Source organism: Puma concolor, chromosome C2, assembly GCF_028749965.1.
Source record: "Puma concolor isolate L17-30 chromosome C2, mPumCon1.1.hap2, whole genome shotgun sequence".
NCBI classification, from domain to species: Eukaryota; Metazoa; Chordata; class Mammalia; order Carnivora; family Felidae; genus Puma; species Puma concolor.
In genome coordinates, this window is record NC_141675.1 from 72,229,054 (window position 1) to 72,247,588 (window position 18,535).

The following is an 18,535-nucleotide window of genomic DNA, read 5'->3' on the forward strand; positions in this document are numbered from 1 at the left end:
TGTGTCAGTTAGAAATGCCACAGAGTTGGGGCGCCTGGGTGGTTCAGGTGGTTAAGCATCCAACTTCGGCTCAGGTCATGATCTTGTGGTTTGTGGGTATGAGCCCCATGTCAGGCTCTGTGCTGACAGCTCAGAGCCTAGAGCCTGCTTTGGATTCTGTGTCTCCCTGTCTCTCTGCCCCTCCCCTGCTCATGCTCTGTCTCTGTCTCTCTCAAAAATGAACATTAAAAAAAATTAAAAAAATTAGAAAGAAATGCCACAGAGTTAATGTTCCTTCCTATCCTCCTGGAACAGCCCTCAAACCCTCAACCAGTGGCTGTGGAGTGGATGGATAAATACCCTGGACCCTTACCCCTTGAGTGGGCCTATCTCCTGGAGTTCCCCAACTGGACTGAGCCCCAGTTGCCCATGATGGTCATCTTGTTGACATGCCTGGACTGACTTCCTGACCTTTCCAGTCTTATGTTCTTACAGTACTTCTTGGGATCACCTCCTAAACAAGCTATTTACATTCAGATCTTTGTTTCAGAGTCTGCTTCTAGGGGACCCCAACTTATAAAAGTCTTTGGTTGTCTCATTTTTGGCTGGAATGTTCTTTGGTCTACATTAGCATCTCCTATCAGGTCTGTTGTGTTTCAGAGGCAGGTACTCGAGACAAAGAGTGGATGGATTAGGAGGGTGTCTAGTCTTGTTGAATCCTGCCTGTACTGAATTCCCATTCTGTGTGGTCTTAGGGGAAGACAGACTACTTCTGGGCCTCAGTTTCTCCCTTTGACAATGGTGTTTATTAGAATTAGGAGATCAAACTTCTGGAAGGTACCTAGCACATACCCGACACTTAACCTTCAGTGAAGTTGACATTCTTTCTACTTAATACAGATTTACTGTGTAGTAGCATTTGTTTAAACTAGTTTTATTAAGTGTGGCTAATGCTTTAGAACTTTACATGTTTATATACATGGGATCCTTAGTATCTTAGATTTATGTATTATTTATTAGTGTCCCTCACGTCAGAATTTTAAGGAAATGACCTCCCCTCCCAACCTCAGGTTCTGTGTCAGTTTTCTAAGGTAAAACCCATTGTGGAGGCAGACGGTACTGATTGGTCCTGCTGCTCTGAGAGGGGTGACATTAATATTTTGAAGGGAGAAAAGGAGGAAAGAAGCACTGGTTTCTGTTGTCCACTGACCGTTTCCTGTGACCCCCAGCTTGAGACACTCTGTTTTCTTAGATGTTAATTTTCTAACTATGCTCTGAGTTCTGGCCATACCAACTGCTCTTCAATGACTTTTTCAGTGGTTGGAAGTGTGCCAGGTGTGACCTTCGGGAAAACCTCTGGTTGAATCTGACCGATGGCTCCGTGCTGTGTGGGAAATGGTTCTTTGACAGCTCCGGGGGCAATGGCCACGCGCTGGAGCATTACAGAGACATGGGCTACCCTCTGGCTGTGAAACTGGGAACCATCACTCCTGACGGGGCAGGTGAGTGTGCCTTTACTGACCTGGGGAACTTGCAGTGGCTCCGTCTTCATTTAACCAGTGCCTTCATTCCCAGGGTGGAGGGTGGAGGGTGGAGGCCATGACATAGCTCACGTTTGAATCTTGATTCTGCTTCGTACTAGCTGTGAGGTCTTGGGCAAGTTTTCAAATACTTCTCAGCTTCAAGTTCCTCATCTTGAGGATGATCAGGGCATCTCCCTCGTAGGGGAGGGAGGCTAATGTGTATAAAGTATTTAGCCCAGTTCATACAGTTAAGGCCTTAATAAAAGTTAGTTGCTACTGTTCACTCTTATTATTATCTTTTTGTATATCTCTTGGTTAAGAGGACAGGGGTAGGAACCAAGACCTGTGAAGTGAACAGGGATAATCAAACCATAGTAGAGGGAAGCCCTAGAATTCATTAGGGGTTAGTATCGTTTCAGGAACAAATGGGTTCATTATGGAGAAGAGGGGTTTTAAAGGCTGTTGTGTGACATCAGCTGGCAGCAAAAGGGTTGGATTTGGTTCCTGCTTGTACTGTCAGCTTCAGAGTTGGCTGTCTTTATGCTCTCACACTGTATGCTCTCAAGTGTTACTTTTTAGCCACGTTTGTTTAGTTAATTCCATCTACCATTTTGTGATGGAAAAGGGAAATCATATCAGGATCAATAACAAGAAACTTAAATACTGAGCAATGGCCATTAGAATCCATCATGTAAGTGTCATTGAAAACGTTTACTAAGCATAGATCTGGACCAACAGCTAGGTCAGTCTTCTTCATCTTTCCAAGCTTTAGTCTGTTTCTTCTTCATTTTAAGGTAAGATGATTTTTTTAAGAGACGTACAAAGACATTTGTCTTTTCTTCTGTTCTCTTTCTAGGACTGAGTTAGCCTGCTTCAGAGTTAATTGGTTAGGGTGTTTTCACCAAATGTGGCATACTTCTTGTCTACCATGCCTTTTCCATCAAACAGGTTTTGTTTTTCATTTGTTTTATAATTGAGGGCTGACAGTTTAGTCATGTCAAGACCTTTTGATTCACATTTTGGATTATTTTCCTGCTTCCACAGTTAGTGGACTAATGTTTAACTCATTAGAGATAAGTAGCTGCAAAAGTCCCAATTCCTGGTCCCAAACCTTCCTCCCGCAAATGGATAAACCTCTCCACAAGCCAGGTTGAATCCTAAGAGTTCTAGGATCTGAAGAAGAAATTCAGGACCTGAACTTGGGTTGGGGGTTACAGCAAGTTTCTTACAGGTCTTCCCTATGTTGAATGACTGCTGTATGAGGCAACCATCATTGTCCTTTTAGGGGGCTACAGAGGGAAGGGTTTATAATGTAGGAATTCTAATGGGCAAAATTGCAAGGGGAGAATAATTTGGATGTGTCTTCTTTCTATGTTGTTTTTTGTAGTGCTTTGATAAGACCAGTTATTAGAAGTCCAGTTCTCGGAACAACCTAAGACTACAACTATTTGTATACATGGCTTAGTTCTCAAATTTCAGTTGTTTTAGGGCAGAGCTCTGTCTTACTCATCTTTGGGTTCTGTATGAAATCTTACACATGGTATGCCCAAATACTTTTGTTAAATAAACCAACTGGTATGTAAGTATTTAAATAATTAAATTCTATTTAAATGTATGCTAATAATAAAGGCAGGGGTTAATTCTGTTCTCTGTGCATCTTTAAATTTCCAGAAGCCTTTTTTCCGCATGACACTTACTTTCAAACTATGATTTAGAGTACATCTAAAGCTTTTTTCCTTACAGCTTGAGGAAGGAATGTTTTATATTTGCCCCTTGATTAGACAAGAAGCAGATATTTAGTGTAACATATTTAGAAAACAGAAAAGCTTAGAGAAGTAAATAAAAATCACTAGTGGGGCGCCTGGGTGGCGCAGTCGGTTAAGCGGCCGACTTCAGCCAGGTCACGATCTCGCGGTCCGTGAGTTCGAGCCCCGCGTCGGGCTCTGGGCTGATGGCTCGGAGCCTGGAGCCTGTTTCCGATTCTGTGTCTCCCTCTCTCTCTGCCCCTCCCCCGTTCATGCTCTGTCTCTCTCTGTCCCAAAAATAAATAAAAAACGTTGAAAAAAAAATTTAAAAAAAAAAAAAAAAAAAAATCACTAGTAATACCATTTGGCAAATCACTTCTAACAATTTGGGTATTTCCTTTTAGTTTTTTTCCCATGTTTTAAGGCCTTGATAAATTCTTTCTTTAAAATTTTTTAATTAACATTTTTAGAAATTTTATCTATTTGGGAGAGAACACGAGCGCACAAGTCGGGGAGGCGCAGAGAGAGAGGGAAGAGAGAGAGAATTCCAAGTAGGCTCAGTGCTGTCAGTGCAGAGCCAGATGCGGGGCTCAAGCCCATGAACTGTGAGATCATGACCTGAGCCAAGATCAAGAGTTAGAAGCTTAACTGACTCAGCCACCCAGGTGCCCCAAGGCCTTGATCAATTCTTTTTTTTTTTTTTTTTAAATTTTTTTTTTTTTTCAATGTTTATCCACTTTTGGGACAGAGAGAGACAGAGCATGAATGGGGGAGGGGGCAGAGAGAGAGGGAGACACAGAATCGGAAACAGGCTCCAGGCTCTGAGCCATCAGCCCAGCGCCTGACGCGGGGCTCGAACTCACGGACCGTGAGATCGTGACCTGGCTGAAGTCGGACGCTTAACCGACTGCGCCACCCAGGCGCCCCAGGCCTTGATCAATTCTTACACAACACTCAACAGCACCCTCAACCCCTGCCCCACATTTTCACAAAAATGGAATCATAGTGTATAAAATTTTATTCCTTATTTTCCTCTATTTAACATTAAATATGTATATATTCCATGTTATTAAATATTCTTCAATAAATATTCTATGATAGTTCCATAAATTATTTCACTATTCTCCTATGAGTTGTTATAATTTTTTTGCTATTCTGATGAGTATCCTTACATATATGGAAATCTTTGGATGTTTGTCTAATGATATATTTAGGATAAATTCTTATGGACAAGGATTGATCCTTTTACATTTTCAATTGCTGAATTTCTTTTAAACAGTCATAGTAATTTACTTCTCAGCAGGGTATGAGAATACTCATTTTAGCCAATCTTTGACAACTTTCAGTATTCACAATTTCTTTTAAATGTTTATTTATTTTTGAGAGAGAGAGAGCAAGCAGGAGAGGGGCAGAAAGAGAGGAGGACAGAGGATCCCAAGCAGGCTCTGCGCTGACAGCTGAGAGCCTGTCATGGGGCTTGAACTCATGAACCGTGAGATCCTGACCTGAGCTGAAGTCAGATGCTTTACCAACTGAGCCACCCAGGTGCCCCAAGTATTCACAACTTTTAAAAACCTTTGCTAATCTTGTATCTTGTTTTCTTTTGCATTACTAGTAAGGCTAAACATTTTTCATAGTAATTTTGGCCATTTGTAGTTCTGTTTGTGAATTTTGTTGGTTGATTTTCTAGTAGTGTATGTGTAGGTGTTCCTTATTTGTTTAAAAAAACTCTTTAGCTACTAAGAATATTAATTCATTATCTGCCACAGTTAAGTGCTTTTTTTGGTTTTGTTTTGTTTTTTTTTAAATGTTTGAGAGAGAATGCGTGCCTGCACATGCAAGTGGTGGAGGGGCAGAGAGAGAGAGAGAGAGAGAGAGAGAGAGAGAGAGAGAGAGAGATTCCAAGCAGGCTCTGTGCTGTCAGCATAGAGCCCTACTCGGGACTCAATGTCACTAACCAGGAGATGATGACCTGGGCCCAAATCAAGAGTTAGACGCTTAACTGACTGAGGCATATGGGTTCCCCTGTTTTTTTTCGTAGAGGAGGGACAACTCTCAGGGTTTTTCCTCTCATGTAATTGAGAACATTTGAATAAGTACTTCTGTTTCTATCATAGAAGGCATAAGACAACCAGCGATGTAGATCATATAGCTTGTGATGAGGGTTCTTGAATTGATTCACCTGCAATAATGTTCACTTTTTGAAGAAAGATCAGGGTTTGATTTCTGCTTGCCTTATGCAGTGTTGCACAATGATTATTTTTAGTCTAATTATCATATTAGTTTACGGATGTATCAATTTTAGTTTCTTTTAAGTCTGTTTAATAGATTGCTAACTATAACTCATTTATTTTAAAGTCAAATAAGTTAATGAAAACATACCTGAAGTTTGCCTTAATGTCTGATGATGAGCCTTTGGACATTGAGGCCTAGGAGGGTATGGTGCCCCCTGTCTAGGGTGGCCACCTCCTGGTGAAGGTACCACTGCCAAGGGTCCCATTTCCATATTCGCTGGGTTCATCCAGGCTAATTCAACTCACAAGAAAGTGTTTATTTTTTAGTTTATAGTGAGAACCACAACTGCCTGTAAGTGGGATGTTTATGTTGGCTTGACCAGTACATTCCTTCCCTGTGGGGAGCTGACTTATATTTAGAATATTGCTTAGTGCACATGGAATCCAAGCAGGTTGCGGACTCAAGTATTTAATGGCAATGTGATCTGATCATCTGGTTTCCTTCTCCCCAATAAGGATATACCTGTTCAGTGAGAAACTCCTACTCACCTTGAGGTCACAACTTAGAATTAGTTCTTCCAAGAAGCCTGGACCATGCAAGCTAGGCCATTGTGGTGGCATGGGTAGTAAAAATGGGCCCCGTATTAAATTCCATTCTGGGTTTCCATGGGTACAGCGACAAACCAAGAAACAGATCACTGTACAAACAAACAAATACAAAACTTTCCTCTGTGGGAGGAGACATTGATTTGGCAAAGCAAGGATGAGGTTCTTGGTAGGAAGGGGCTGAGGAAGGACAGAGGCAGGAGAGGGTGTTTTGTTCTTCTGTTGTGAAACTAGTTTACCTAAGAAGAAGCTATAATGCCTTGGTGCAGGAGAAGCTTCTGGAGATGCCCACAGCAGCTGTGAAATAGCCTGTCCCACCAACCCCTGTGCCAACTCAGTACATCTCAGGATGGTCTTTCCTGAGTCCATTTCACATTTTTTTTTCTATGACTACATGTCTCATGTCATTTATAAATTCTTCATGATTGCCAAAAGGGTCACAGTTCCTTTTTAGATTTCTTATATGTTACTCACAGAACTGTTTTTATCATTGTGGTAAAAAATAACTATCATGTCTGACCAAGTCTTTGGAGCAGTTAATGACTGGAGGTAGGAAACATTAATTTCTCATTATGGCATGAGCCTAACAAGAACTATAGAGTGCTGTGTGATGTTCACTTATTTCAAAATCCTAAGCCAATGCCATCAGTTCAGTTCTGGCAATTTTATTATTTTCTAATAAAGTTCAAATAATTAGAGTCTTAAACTCTTTAAGTCTTCAAAACTGTTTCATTAGTTAATAATAACCAAAGTGAAAGTGCCTAGGGAATGTCATTTTCACCTCCCAGCTAGTATTTGAGTGGCATTTTTTTGTTACTTGCCATAGATTAAAAAATATTATTTATATATTTGTTTCAAATTATTAGTTTAAAGATTTTTGTTGGTGTTTTTAGTATTTAAACTTTTGGGGAAGTATTTCTTTGTTTGTTTGTTTCTTTCTTTGTTTCTTTCTTTCTTTTGAGGGGGATGTTTTTCTTGATTGGGCTGGGGATTTTGTCCTTTGTTTTGCTTTTGAGAACATGGAGTTGTACTAAAGAAAGAATATAAATGAAGGCTGCCTACCTACAAGTTAAAATGGGTCCCTAGAGGAAGAGGGATAGCAGAGAAAGCTATACAACATTTAATCTATTAATAATAGAAAGACTGAATTCCTTTGGTGGCCATGAGTCTCCACATGGGTCAGAAGGTTACCATAGTGTGTGTGTGTGTGTGTGTGTGTGTGTGTGTATTTATTTATTCTCCCTGTGATGTTCCAAAGAGGAGGAACCTCTTTGGACAGTCTGTCTTTTCCTGTCCTAGAGAATGCTATCTTTTTAAAAAAATTTTTTTAATGTTTATTTATTTTTGAGATAGGGACAGAGTATGAGTGGGGGAGGGAAAGAGAGAGAGGGAGACACAGAATCCAAAGCAGGCTCCAGGCTCTGAGCTGTCAGCACAGAGCCCGACATGGGACTCGAACCCATGAACCGTGACATCATGACCTGAGCCGAAGTTGGGTGCTTAAATGACTGAGCCACCCAGGCACCCCAAGAAATTGTGATTTTTGACTCTTCATTCCTGTTAAGGGCTTGCGATGATGCTTCACCAAGTCTCTGAGTCTCCTGAGAGATCTAAGGAAATAGAATGGCACAGAGAAAAAAGTACTGGGGGGGGGGGGGTCAGGATACCTGGGTTCTGAGCCGCCTGTGGGGTTTGAGGCCAATTATTTAACCATATGAGCCTATTTTCCTCACCTGCAAAATGGGCCTGAAGATATCTGTTCCCTCTCCCACAATTGCACTGCTGTGTCAGGACACCAAAGACAGTAGTTTGGAAAGCTTTTGGGGTTATTTGCCAAGAAGGCCAAGATGCTAATCCCTCAGGCTCTGGTGCCCAGGGACCGGGCCTGGGGTGGCTGGAACCTCCTGAGTTACCCTGCTGTGCCACATGCATCCTCATTTTCTGTGTGTGCTATGAGGTGGACGCATTTGGGAAGTACTGAACAGTCTTCACTAAATCTCTCACCAGCCATGTGCGGTGTGGACACTAACATTGGAAAGAAGGGATGAAGGGGCAGGTGGGAGGTGGAAGTTGGTGAGCTGGTAGGTCTGAGACCATAGAGGATTCCACAGGCAGAATTTTGTTTTGTCTTGGACTTAAAACCTCACCCCAGCCATTCGGCTGCTCCCCAGGGCCTGTGCGTTCCCTTTGTTCCCTCCCAGCCTCCCCCTGCCGTGGCAATCAATTGTTAGGCATTTACATCTGTTTAATTTCAGTTATTTTAACTTTAGATGCTGCTTTTTAATTTTTTTGTTTCAGAAATCCTTTTTTTATTTTATCATTTTTTAAATTAATTTTTTAATGTTTGTTTATTTTTGAGAGAGAGACAGAGAGCAAGTGGGGGAGGGGCAGAGAGAGAGGGAGATGGAAAAATATGAAGCAGGCTTCAGGCTCTGAGCTATCAGCACAGAGCCCCATGCGGGGCTCAAACTCACGAACTGTGAGATCGTGACCTGAGCTGAAGTCGGACGCTTAACCGACTGAGCCACCCAGGCGCCCCAGAAATCCTTTTTAAAAAATTACTTCTTGAAATGTCAAAAGACTTGATATATGGGAATAATTACAAAATCTATCTTTATTATGTTCCTTGTTTATCATCTTTCCTTTCTCCACTTGAGTGTAAACTCAGGAGGGGTTTCTTTTGACTTTATTCATTGATATGTCCAAGCCTGGTGCATAGAGGGAACTCAATAAATACATGTTGAATATTGAACAACTTGGTTAAAAATCTCATTCCTTGTTTTCTCCTCACCCTCTAGATGTTTATTCTTTTCAAGAAGAGGAACCTGTTTTGGATCCTCATTTGGCCAAGCACTTAGCGCATTTTGGAATTGATATGCTTCATATGCACGGGGTAAGAAGGTCGACTTTGTCTGTGTTCCCTCCTTGCAGGGAGGGAACCATTTGGTTTATTTAATATGTAATTCCTGTAACAGGAATCTTGCTTCTATAGGTTTTCGGTTTTAATGTGTGCATTTACTTCTTGGATTTAATTCATTAGCATTTTCTTTTGGTTACCAGCTTAGAATATTTTTTTAATGGTATAATAAAAGAGGCACCTCCTCAAGTACCATTTGTTTTAGTTGGAGTTTATTTGCAAAATTTCTGTCTCCTCTGATGGAGAGTTGCATGAATCACTCCTTGTTCGCTGAAGCGAGAAGGTACGGGAAGATGACCTTTAAAATGATCTGTGACCGACATCACTTTAATTAATTTCAGGAAGGGAAGCAGAGCTCGGGGGTGGAAAGAACAAGCCAACATACTGTTGATGGGAAAAGCTTTGCTTCATTTAATATTGTGTTTTCAAGCCGATATCATGCCTATGTAATGTTTGTCCCTGTGAGGAGCTGTTTGAGTGTGCGTGCTCTGCTGTGGCCCTTCCCTCCCAGCCCGCCTCCCTGTCCTCAGGCTCTCCTCCCCTGTCTCCTCATCCTCATTCATGTCACCTTCTAGTTTACTTTCTGTGCTCTTCTTAAACCCCCCTCTTATTTCAGGGCACTCCTGAGGCCCATGATTTTCCTTCACTTTCCTCTCCAGCTTTCTTGCCTTTCTGTTTGAAGTATTGTGTTGTCTCTTCCCTTGAAGTCACTCCACTTGCTTCTTTCTTTCAGTTCCTATTTGTCTTTCTTCCTCCTCTTATCTCCTTTCCTCAGTCTCTTTCATTTAAAAATTTTTTAAGTTTATTTATTTTTGAGAGAGAGAGAGCATGAGCATGGGTGGGGGAGGGGGAGAGAGAGAGGGAGAGAGAGAGAATCCCAAGCAGGCTCAGCAGTGTCAGCACGGAGCCTGATACGGAGCTTGAACTCATGAACTGTGAGATTATGACCTGAGCTGAAATCAAGAGTCAGACGCTTAACTGACTGAGCCACTCAGGTGCCCCCTCTCTTTCATTTTTTAATCTTTTAAAGATGTGTTTCTTTTTTACTGTGGAGAGACATACGTAACATAAAATTTACCATTTTAACTGTTTTTAAGCATGTGGTTCTGTGGCATTGAGCGTGTTGACATTTTTGTGCAGCTATCACTACCTCAGTCTCTTTAATTAGGTTATTTTTCTGCTTAGCTGGAGGAATAAAGGGACAGAAACATCCACTGCTGTTAGAAATAACTCTTGGGACATGATATTTGGGTGATAATTACAAGTAAGGTTGGTTTCCTTCATTGACTTTGCCCCAGACAGAGAACGGGCTTCGGGACAATGACATCAAGCCGCGGGTCAGCGAGTGGGAAGTGATCCAGGAGACGGGGACGAAGCTGAAGCCCATGTATGGCCCCGGGTACACGGGTCTCAAGAACCTGGGCAACAGCTGCTATCTCAGTTCGGTCATGCAGGCCATCTTCAGCATCCCAGAATTCCAGAGAGCGTAAGTGTCCCCCTGCAGACCTGTGCGCACAGCGCTGCCCTTCGTCCACTCCACGTCCAGTCCACTCAGCATGTGCCGGGGACCCTGTCTTCCTCAGCTGCAGGACATTTCACCACATCCTCATGGTGTGACTTCTTGCACTGGAGCTGGGTGAGAACACTTGTCAAGTGTGACGGGAATCAGGTGAGATTAGGAGAGCTTTGTAACTGAGAAACTCACAGGGGTTTGTCATATTAATAATGGCTTCCATTTTTAGACCATCAATCACCCTCTATGCCAAGAAAATATTAATCATCAATCTTCATGGAAGCCTGCCACATTCCTTCCTATAGATGCTCTAGGAGAGATTCAGTGATCGGTTTGATCAGTGTTGCCCTCCTGGTGAGTGGAGTTTCTTGGCGGATTTAAGCTTTTCATTTTTTTGCTACTCAGAATGTGGTTCACAGACTGGCACTGGTCCTAGGACTGCTGGATAGGGATCTGTGATAACTATGGAAATTGAGTGAGGATTTAGAAGTTTTTGTAGCAATTTGACATTGTCATGCTTTATGAGAGGTGTTTCATTTTTTCTTTTATTATATTTTTTAAAGGAGTCACCTGTATGAGTTGAAATAAAACAGCTGGCCCTTCACCATAGATAATTGGGAGCCACTGATTTAGGGTGCTTCCTAACTGTGTGTGTATGGGGCTGCCTTCTTCCTCCCACATGGAGGGGGAGAGCAGCTGTGTCTGTGGCCCTTTTCTTCCCTAGGCTGGGCTTCGATGGGTCGCTGCACAGACTGGGAGTGTGGCTGTGCACTCGTGGGTGTTTAGAACATCTTTGGGGTGCCTGGGTGGCTCAGTTCCTTAAGCATCTGACTTTGGCTGAGGTCATGATGTCATAGCTCGTGAGTTCAAGCCCCACATTGGGCTCTCAGTGCACAGAGCCTATTTTGGATCGTCTAACTCCCACTCCCCCCCCACCAAATAATTAAAAATTATAAAAATTAAAGAAAAAGAAAATTATCTCTAGTGTATTCCAGAGTGGGTAGGTTTCTACCATGGTTCAAGTATGGAAGAGGACACATGTGCTTACAGATGGAGGGGTAGGCAGCACACTAGGAACAGCACAGGACAATTTTTTACTCATGTAGAGTTGAAATGCTAATTGCTTTAATGGTGGTTAATCAAAAGTATATCAAATATCCTTTTCTTTCCTCTCTTGGTATTTGAGTACTCATTCCTCTTGCTGTTTTCTGGCTTTGGAAATTTGTGGTTAGTGTGCATGTCTAGTTTTCCTTTTCACATCCAGCCAATGAGGAGTGGTTCTGCTCTGCTCAGCAGTGTGCTGGGTGCGGGGGTTCAGTGGTAAACAAAAGGACACGGTGCCTGGCCCCACTTGGGCAAACAGACACTGAATAAATAAATGATCAGAAGAGCAGCTGCATGGTTATAAACATAGTAAGTTCCACGGAGGAAAAGGGGAAGAGGTGATCAGGGAGGATCTCTTTGAAGAAAGGACATGCAAAGGGGCACACACCTTGACCCATATGCAGGAGGAGTGGGGCGGAGGGTTTTAGAGGAAGAGCAAGTTTGAAGCTCTGAGATGGGAAAACCTTTTCAAAGTTATGTATCACACATCGTATTATTTTCACAAATTTTTGCCATTGTCTCCTACTTGTATTGTTATTTGGGGGACAGTATAACTTCATCTTATGTGTCTCATGGTCCAGGATTTTTAAAAAAAATATTGAAGGAAAGACCTTATGGTAGGTGTTGTATAATCACTATTTCTTTTAAACTAGAATGGAGGAAACTTGTGTTCTTTGGTTACAAAATCCAACATTTTCAGTGCTTTATAGTCTATAGTTTTTGAAAATGCTTTCTACCCTCCAAAGTTTGATGAACAGTTTTATCTTTCTGATTTTTTTTTCTTTAATGAAAAAATGTACCTCACATCTGTGTTTTGGATTTAAGATTCAAATCTCTCAGCTCAGTGTTGTTTCAAGAGTTTTAGAATTTGATATTACTGAATATTTAATTTTCTGATTTCTGCACATTTACTGTATATATTTGAACATGAGCAATCTATTCATACTCATCCTCAGTCTGCTCATTCTTTTACCAAGTGTCAGTTGATTGAAATACTTGCTTTTCTGACTCCTTTCTCCCCAGCGGGACTAACTCAGTGGGGTTAGATTCAGGGGACAGTGTCTCCATTTTGTAAGTAGAAAGAGTGTCTCATAGAGAGATTAAATGCCTTACGTACAACCACAGTGTAATTTAGAAATGTCAGCCTGACTCCTCGATACTCTTTCTGCCACCAGAACCCAGTTTACATTTCAGAATACTTCTGATGAGGATCCGGTCTAAGTAACCTGGTGTAGTGTACAAACTGAATGAGAGCTAAGATGGATTATCAGATAGCAAAACTGTTTTTCCTTTGAGAACTGCTAGATTGCAAACTAAAGGTATAATACGTATTTTAAAAAGTATCCAGCATTGCTTCTGTGTTTTAACTTAATTTTGTTGTAATGAAGAATATTTCTCGTCGATTAGAAAAGTAATATGAATTACTAGCAAAATGGGCTTTTCTGACATCAAAGATTTGCCACCTTTAGTTTTTTAAATTTTTTTTTTTTTTCAACGTTTATTTATTTTTGGGACAGAGAGAGAGACAGAGCATGAACGGGGGAGGGGCAGAGAGAGAGGGAGACACAGAATCGGAAACAGGCTCCAGGCTCTGAGCCATCAGCCCAGAGCCCGACGCGGGGCTCGAACTCACGGACCGCGAGATCGTGACCTGGCTGAAGTCGGACGCTTAACCGACTGCGCCACCCAGGCGCCCCAGTTTTTTATTCTTCTCCACCAATCTTGCCTGAAAGCATAAGCCTTTTCACTAACGTTCATCTTCATATCATGTTCGAGATATGATAAAGACTGGTTTGTAGGAGGGCTGATGAATTCATCATGTTGTGTTTTAACAATTCCTCAGTACAGTCTCTGGCTGTGGACAGTTTTGTTCCAAAGTTTGGTTGATCTCTTATTTGGCTCTTGGTCGACAGAACATTTCTAGATGGAATTGTTGCCCTAGTGACACATCCAAAAACCATCTGAATGGGACTGTCCCAGAGAAGTGGGCTCTGTTAATTTTGGCATAAGTACATAATATGGGGAATAAATTCTGAGTTTGTAGACAGCAGGTGCCTACAAGTGTCCAGTAGTTGGGGGATCTGATTAGAAGTCATTGCTGACTACTATTTGTCATGGTTCTCTGCTAGGGCTTTATTATAGTCATGCCTTTTATGTTGGTTTGTAGGTAGTCAGTTATGGAAATTGGTTATATGGTTACACAATATAAATGTATTCAACACTTTTTTAAATTAAAAATGTTTTTATTTGAGAGAGAGAGAGCATGAGTGAGGGATTGGGATAGGGAAAGGGAGAGAGAGAATCCTAAAGAGGCTGCATGCTGGGTGTGGAGCCTGATGTGGGGTGGATCCCATCACCCTGGGATCATGACCTGAGGAAAACCAAGAGTCAGATGCCCAATCAACTGAGCCACCTAGGCGCCCCCCACAAATATTTTATGAGTGCCTTTTACATGTCAGATGCTATTCTAGTTCTGGAGATGCAGTGATTCAGATCATGTATCTGCCTTCATGGAGATTATACTCTTGTATATAATCTCTAGAGAGATGATAAACGGAGATAAATAAATTATAGAATTGCAAATACTGAAGCATGCCAAGAAGAAAGTCAGCCAGGGTCAGGTGATAGGGAATTAGGACGGGTGGAGAGGTGCCTTTTAAACAGACCTGAGATGGAGCAAGGGTCTGTGGAGAGAACATTCCGGGAAAGAGAGCAGATGGCATGACCTTGAAGCAGGTGTGAGCTTGGCATGTCCTGGCAAAGAAGGGCATGTGGCTGGTGTGTTGTGGTCTAGGGGAGAGGGATGGGAATGAGGTCAGAGAAGTGGGCAGAGCAGAGTGCATGAAGTGCCAGTGAAAGGGATCTGCTTCTAGATTCTTCTTTCTAGAGCTTTCACACTCAGAGAGTTAAAGCTTGAAAATGGAAAGATGAACAGCACAGAACAGAGGGTATGAAATAGGAAGTGAACTTGAGAAGTGAATGATTGTATAGTGAGATTAGCTGTGGGTGGTGGAAGTTGGCGCTGCTCTGTCAATGTAAACTGGTCAGAAGGACGGGTTGGGGACTGCTCAAGGGATCACAGACAGGGCAGGTACTTCCAGAAAACTGGTTCAGAGCATAGGTTTGGAGCCAGGCTGCCTGGGTGCACTCTGGGCTTCATCACTCCTTCCTTGGGTGACTTTGGAAGCATCCTGATTTCTTATCTCTCCAATGGGTAACAATAACCATCCCTTCCTCATATGGTTTTCATGAAGACCCAACCAGGTTATATAGAGACCCCTTAAGGGATAGTAGTTGTTACTCCTGTTATCATCATTATTCATTTTGATATGATTGGGATAATTTCCAGCCTTACCATTTGTTTTTGAGATGGCAGTTGTGATGGCATTAGCCGGTGGTTTCTGACTCTGGTTACATGTTATAGTCATTTGGGGGACTTTGAAAAGATTGCAAAGCCCAAGCCTCAGTCTCAGGCAACAACATCAGAACATCTGGGGGTGACCCTGGCTTTGGTATTTTTTTGAGAAACTTTTTAGGTGATTCTAACTTGCACCCAGGGTTGAGGCCCCCTGATAGAAGCACAATGGAAGCCATGAAGATAGCTGTAAAGGTAAGATTTCAGGAAAAGTTTTCTTTGGGTGGATGAGTTAACTTTGATACAAAGACAAGAAGGTCTTAGCTAGGATGGCAGCTTATTTTATTTCTGTTCATTCACTTCCTACGTTTTGACTCTCCCTTCTCATTTTCTAGGTATGTGGGAAATCTTCCAAGAATATTTGACTACTCTCCTTTAGATCCAACACAGGATTTCAACACACAGATGTAAGTGCTGATTAAAAGGTATCTAAAGTTTTTTTTAGAAAAGTATCCAGTAAGTGTTCTTAGTGGTTATTGCTGGGTTGCAGAATTAAAGGCAATTCTCTTTTCTTTTTTATTTTCTGTATTTTTAAAAGTGTTATAAAATAAGCGTGTGTTACTTTTAGAAGAAGAAAGATATTAATAGTTATTTATAAAGGACTGAGGCTAGTTTAAAAATGACATCGGTATCAAGAAGAATGAAATAAATAAGTTAGTGTTTAAAGTTTTTAAGATTTATTTATTTTGAGAGAGAGTGTGAGCAGGGGAGGGTCAGAAAGAGAGGGGGGAGAGAGAGAGAGAGAGAGAGAGAGAGAGAGAGAGAGAAGGAGAATCCCAAGGAGACTCTCAGCACAGAGCTGGACATGGGACTGGAACTCACAAACTGTGAAATCATGACCTGAGCCAAAATCAAGAGTCGGAAGCTTAACTGACTGAGCCACCCAGGCCTCCTTAAATAAGTTATTTTTGAGTAACCAAGATAAAATGTTCCAGCTAAAAGCATTCATAGATAATGTTAATATCTCTATGGGAAAACAACAATGACGTTTTTGTTTTTCTTTGTCCCTCCTGTCCAGGACTAAGTTAGGACACGGCCTTCTCTCAGGCCAGTATTCAAAGCCTCCAGTGAAATCTGAACTCATTGAACAGGTGATGAAGGAAGAACACAAGGTATGTGTCCCAGTGTTTGCCACATTGATATGCAGGTAGGAGGGGACTTAACCAGCTAAAATATGGATTTCCTATGTTTTGGCAATTGGTGGCTGTAAATTTAGGAAGGTATTAGAATAGCTATTTCATTTTGGAGTCTAGGGTGTCTGTGTGCTCTTAAAAGTTGTGGTAAGAAATAGCTAGGGTTGGTGTTTCTAGTCATAGTTGCTTTATGGATTTTACGTGCATGCCATTGTCACTGGTTTTCAGAACAGTGTTCTTCATAAGATAGAGCTGAGATGGAAGGAATAAACCTGATACAAATATACAAACATTTTCTCCTTGGGCAGCATAATCTTGGCCCTTATAATGTCTTTTTTCTCCTAGGCCTCAACTTTGTTTGCTAGGATTTCTCAAGAAGCTGGTTGTTAAAAAGCAACACACACATTCCTATTCCACCTCCTCCTCCACCCTGCTCCCACCTTCAGAGTTGGGAATTCTGAATTTCTGGGGAGGGCTGGGTGGTTCTCATTTTTGGTAAGCTCCTAGCAGATTTGCAAACCACACTCAGATATGAGAGACTCAGTTGGCCATTCAGTCACTGTTTATTGATAGAATAAATGAAAGATGCACCCCGTCTCCTAATAGGGAGACTTGCGTTTCCATGTGCCTACAGAATGGGCTACTGACCCCTCCCTGGGTGGTTCTGTTGCTCAACTCCAGAGGACACTGCTCACAACCTGGTCTTTTTGAGAGGTGCCCTTGAAATTCTGCAGTACACAGCTTACACAGCTGCGTTTGGCAGCCCGGCTCGTGGTGCTGCATATGGCCTGAATGGAGTGCGTGCCCCTTTTCTCTACCACCTGCTCTGCCCTCAGAGTGCTCTGTTTTGACTTAGTGGGCAAATCTGTTTCTCAAGTGTTGACCTCTGTGTTCCCACCTTCAGTCAGTCATCCTTAACAAGACTGACAGCAGGAATTCAAAGTGAATGAACGCTTGTTCATAACAAAGCTGGCTAGTTTGGGGAAGTGGAGAAGCTGGGAGAAGGGAGATTATGAAGGGAGCATTTAGAGGTGGTGTTTGGAGGTGGGGAGAAGGAAGGGGCTTAAGAGGGTGGAGAGGGAAATAGATACTCCGAATGGCCAGGCTGGGAGATCAGAGTGGTGTGGGGGCAGGGAGATGCGTTGGTATCCACCATGGCGAGATAACGAGTCTTTCATCCATCCAAGACTGGAAGGCCCTCATCTGGGACACAGCTGAAGGGATGGTTTGGATGTGGGGCTGGAGTATGGGGGTTATTCAGGCTTCTTCCACCTCTGAGCTCCCATGAATCCTTGAAGAGGTGATGGTGAAAACAGCTGGGCCCAGCATTTTGTTTTCATCACATTTTATCCTGGGTTTTCATCCATGCTGTGTCACTTTGTGGGACACTTTTGGGTCAGAGCCCACCTTCCTTGGTGGAGGAGAAGGAGACTGGATTGGGACTCGGGGACTCTGGCTTCCTTTCCTGGCTCTGCAAGGAGCTGTGAGATCATGGGCTAGTCACGCAAGCTTCCAACCCCAGTGGTCAAATGGCAGAATTGGTGTGGGTGGTGGTTGTGACGGTTGCAGGTGTGAAGGTTGTCTCTCCAGTGTAAATACACACAGTGTAAATAAAATCTGTGTGTATTCCTGCCTGGTGTTGTGCTTTTGGAGTCTCCTCATTTCAGAAAATATAGAATAAAAATCATCAACTTAGTAATATTTGCAAGTAAAGTTTGGTTTGGTTAATATTACAATGTCCTTTTACATTAGAAAAAAAGTAGTTCTTATATGAGTAAGGCATGTATTTTTTCAAATTCTATGAATAGTGACTGCTTGGGGCCCTTGCCCCCTCCTCACTGTTGGGTTTAGTGACTGTGGTGCAGTAGCTCTGTGATCTCCAGGGTCTGTAGCCTACAAGTGGGAACCCCAGCTTTGTCTGGCCCAACATGGGTAACCCAGCATTTGGGCCATATTTGGTCTGTAGGTATGTTTCCTTGGCGCACACATAAACACCTGAATTTCCAGCTTCTCTTAAACACTAAGGCCCTGTGGCGATTCCAGGCCCATGATAGCAGATGGCTGGAGCTGAGTAGCAGCCCTCCCTTCAAACAGGACACACAGTCCCCAGCTGGCTCCAGTCCCTTTGTGATTCGTGACTTGGCCAGTATGCTGTTGCATTTGAGTGTGTGACCTTTAATCTAGATGATCTGTGAAATCCTTTCCTGCTCCAAGGTACCGTGATCTAATGGTCTTAGAGAAAGATCCTGAATGTGACCAGTAGTACAATATGCATCTTGGGAGTGTGGGGAAGACCATCTAGCTGGGTGGGATACAAGTGAGCCTTTGGTTCAGAGATCACCAGGGTCTCTTTAACATTCAAAAGG

At 42.4% G+C, this 18,535-nt stretch overlaps 1 protein-coding gene across 1 annotated transcript in view; it reads left to right on the top strand.

Moving 5' to 3' along the window:
* Positions 1 to 18,535, top strand: part of USP13 (ubiquitin specific peptidase 13) — a 120,186-nt gene that overhangs the window by 50,704 nt on the left and 50,947 nt on the right. Inside the window, exons 6-10 of the mRNA XM_025913585.2 lie at positions 1,297 to 1,481; positions 8,886 to 8,980; positions 10,303 to 10,490; positions 15,372 to 15,443; positions 16,055 to 16,148. Coding sequence (XP_025769370.2) covers positions 1,297 to 1,481; positions 8,886 to 8,980; positions 10,303 to 10,490; positions 15,372 to 15,443; positions 16,055 to 16,148 — 634 coding nt within the window. The remainder of the gene's footprint in view (positions 1 to 1,296; positions 1,482 to 8,885; positions 8,981 to 10,302; positions 10,491 to 15,371; positions 15,444 to 16,054; positions 16,149 to 18,535) is intronic.